The 3,208-nt window shown below is 53.1% G+C and overlaps 1 protein-coding gene across 1 annotated transcript in view; it reads left to right on the top strand.

Annotated features, from left to right (window-relative positions):
• Positions 1-3,208, top strand: part of LOC109926372 (constitutive coactivator of PPAR-gamma-like protein 2) — a gene marked incomplete at its 5' end in the record, with an annotated part of 21,447 nt that overhangs the window by 15,504 nt on the left and 2,735 nt on the right. Inside the window, one exon of the mRNA XM_048619930.1 lies at positions 2,528-2,777. Within this exon, the coding sequence (XP_048475887.1) occupies positions 2,528-2,777 (250 nt within the window). The remainder of the gene's footprint in view (positions 1-2,527; positions 2,778-3,208) is intronic.

The raw sequence follows: 3,208 nt of genomic DNA, 5'->3' as shown, positions 1-3,208 counted from the left end.
ATAACCCCTCGATTCCCCCTTCCTGATTAAACATATCTCTCTCAGCCTCGAATATAACCCCTCAATCCCCCTTTCCTGATTAAACATCTCAGCCTCGAGCAACCCAGCACCAACAGCCCTCTGCGGTAACGAATTCCACAGACTCACTGTGAAATTCCTCCCCGTCTCTGTCTTCAATGGGTGACCCCCTCCAACTCTGAGATGATGCCCCTCTGGTCCTAGACTCCCCCACACAAGGCGGGGAAACGATCCCTCCACATGTCCCCTGTCAGGTTCCCCCCCACCCCACTTTTCTGTTTCAGTAAGGTCGCCCCTCATTCTCCTAAACTCCAACAGGTACGGACCCGACCTACTCAACCTCTCCCTCATAAGGCAGTCCCCTGCATCCCCGGGATCAACCGAGTGAGCCTTCTGTGGACTGCCTCTCACACTGGCCTATCTTCCCTTAGATAAGGGCCCCAAAACCATTCACCCTATTCTAGCTATGGCCTGACTAGTGCCTTGTATGGTTTTAGCAAAACCTTCCGTACTTTTCTACTCCATTCTGTTTGAAATAAAGACCAGCGTTCCATTTGCCTTCCCTACTACCCACTGATCCCGGATCTTGTGATTTACAGACGAGGATTCCCAGATCTTTCTGTTCTACAGCTTTCCGCAGTCTTTCTCTACTTAAATAATACTCAGCTCCTCTATTCTTCCTGCCCGAGTGCGTAACCTCTCATTTCCCCACACTGTATCCCATTTGCCAAGACTGTGACCACCCGCTTAAGCTGTCGCTATCCCCCTGCAGATTCTCGCTATTTATCCTCTCACCTATTTTTGGGTCACCCACAAACTTGGTGACAGTACTTTCCTCCTCTGAGTCCTATCAACTGTAAATGATATTGGGCCCCAGCACTGATTCCTGTGGGGCGCCACTAATAACGTCCTGAAAATAGCCTCCTTATCCCACCTCACTGCCCATTCGTTAGCCAATTAATGCTAATGCACTATACCCACACCATACGCTCCTATCTTACTTAACTGCGTCATGTGTAGGACCTCCCAGACACACAGGTCCTGAAGGGGCCTGGATAGTGTAGACACAGACACTGTACCTGTCCTGGGAGACAGCAAGAGCTGCAGATGCAGGAGTCAGAGTTGATACAGTGTGGAGCTGGAGAAACACAGCAGGTCAGGCAGCATCACAGGAGCAGGAGAGTCAACATTTCAGGTTGACACCCTTCATCAGGACTGGGAGTGTTTGATGGGGACATTGTAGAGAGAGCTTTACTCCGTATCTAACCCCGTGCTGTCCCTGGGAGTGTTTGATGGGGGGGGGACAGTGTAGAGAGAGCTTTATTCTGTATCTAACCCAGTGCTGTCCCCATCATAGTCATACAGCACGGAAACAGACCCTTCGACTCATCCAGTCCGTGCCGACCATAATCCCAAACTAAACTACTCCCACTTGCCTGCTGCTGGCCCATATCCCTCCAAGCCTTTCCTATTCATGTACTTCTCCAAATGTCTTTTAAACATTGTAACTATACCCACGTCCAACACTTCCTCTAGCAGCTCATTCCACACGTGAACCACACTCTGTGTAAAACATTTGCTCCTCATTTCTTTTTAAATGTCTCCCCCTCACCTTAAAAATGTGCCCGCTAGTCTTGAAATCCCCCATCCTATGGAAGAGACAACTACCATTAATTCTGTCTATACCCCTCATTGTTTTGTAAACTTGTATTAGGTCACCTGTTTACTTTCTACGCTCCAGTGAGAAAAGTCCCAGCCTATCCAACCTCTCCTTTATAGCTGAAACCCTCCATACCCAGCAACATCCTGGTAAATCTCTTCTGAACTCTCTCCAGCTTAATAACATCCTTCCTATAACAGGGTGACCAAAATGTCCTGGGTGTGTTTGATAGGGGACAGTATAGAGGGAGCTTTGCTCTGTAGCTAACCCCGTGCTATCCCTGTCCTGGGAGTGTTTGATGGGGGACAGTGTAGGGGAAGCTTTATTTTCTGTTCTTTTCAGTTCTCAAAGGGTAGAGGCAGCCCACTATCAACATCCTGGGGGTGACTCTCTCCAACGAGAGAGAATCTAACCATCCCCACCACCCCCCCCCCACTTGACGTTCAATGGCGTTACCATCACTGAATCCCCCCCCAGTCCCCACTATCAACATCCTGGCGGTTCCCATTGAGCAGAAATTGAACTGGGACCCAGCCCCATATCAATACAGCGGCTACAAGAGCAGGTCAGAGGCTGGGAATCCTGCAGCGAGTAACTCCCCTCCCAAGGTCCCCCCACTGACGGTGTGAATCAGGCTGAATGGCCTCCCTGTGCTGCCAGGTTAATATTGACCTTGCTGAGTCTGTATGTGTGTGTGTGTGAGAGAGAGAAGCTGGCATTGGGCATTAGCCCTGTTGTATAATCCAGCCTTTTACTGTGGGAGGAGATGACAGGCCTGGCCTGGTTATGGGCAGAGATCCTTTTCAGCTCCTCTTTCCCTCTCTGTCTCCCCCCTCTTGCTACCGTCAGTGCCCCCGGTTATCATCAAGGAGTGGTCGGCCTACAAGGGAAAGTCTCCTCAGACCCCCGAGTTGGTGACCGGCCTCACCTTCCGCGAGTGGACCTGCCCCAACCTGAAGAAGCTGTGGCTGGGCAAGGCGGTAGAGGACAAGAACCGCCGAATGAGAGCCTTCCTCGCCTGCATGAAGTCGGATACACCGGGAATGCTGAACCCCGCCAACGTGCCCACCCACCTGCTGCTCCTGTGCTGCGTCCTCCGGTAAGCCCTGCCAGTGCCCACCCCTACCCCGCGTCTGCCAGCCTCGGTGAACGGGGAGGCCTGACAATCCGGGATTTGTGGGGTTGGGGGAGATGGTGGTGGTGAAGGGGTGGGGGGGGTTGATTTATTTTATTCTCGCCCTCTTCCTCCCCTAGGCCCGTGCAGGCCTTGTCAGGCTGTGGGACAGCGACTAGGCCCCATGTCCATCCCTGGCCTGTAGGTTGGTAGGCAGGCAGCCCCGGTGAGGGGGGAGGGATGGGGTGTGGGCACGCAGGAGGGGCGAGTGCATCTATGCCAACGTGTTTGAGAACATGTGGGCATTGACCATTCTTGGTGCCAATTGATCATCGTTTCTCCCCCCCCCCCCCCCCCCCCCCCCCGCCCACCCCCCCCCCAACCCCCCCACCCACCACCCCCCCCACCCCCCCACC

The sequence above is a fragment of the Rhincodon typus genome, chromosome 44 (assembly GCF_021869965.1).
Source record: "Rhincodon typus isolate 14 chromosome 44, sRhiTyp1.1, whole genome shotgun sequence".
Taxonomy (NCBI): domain Eukaryota; kingdom Metazoa; phylum Chordata; class Chondrichthyes; order Orectolobiformes; family Rhincodontidae; genus Rhincodon; species Rhincodon typus.
The sequence above is the reverse complement of the archived record's forward strand: the minus strand, read 5'-3'. Positions and strand labels throughout refer to the sequence as shown.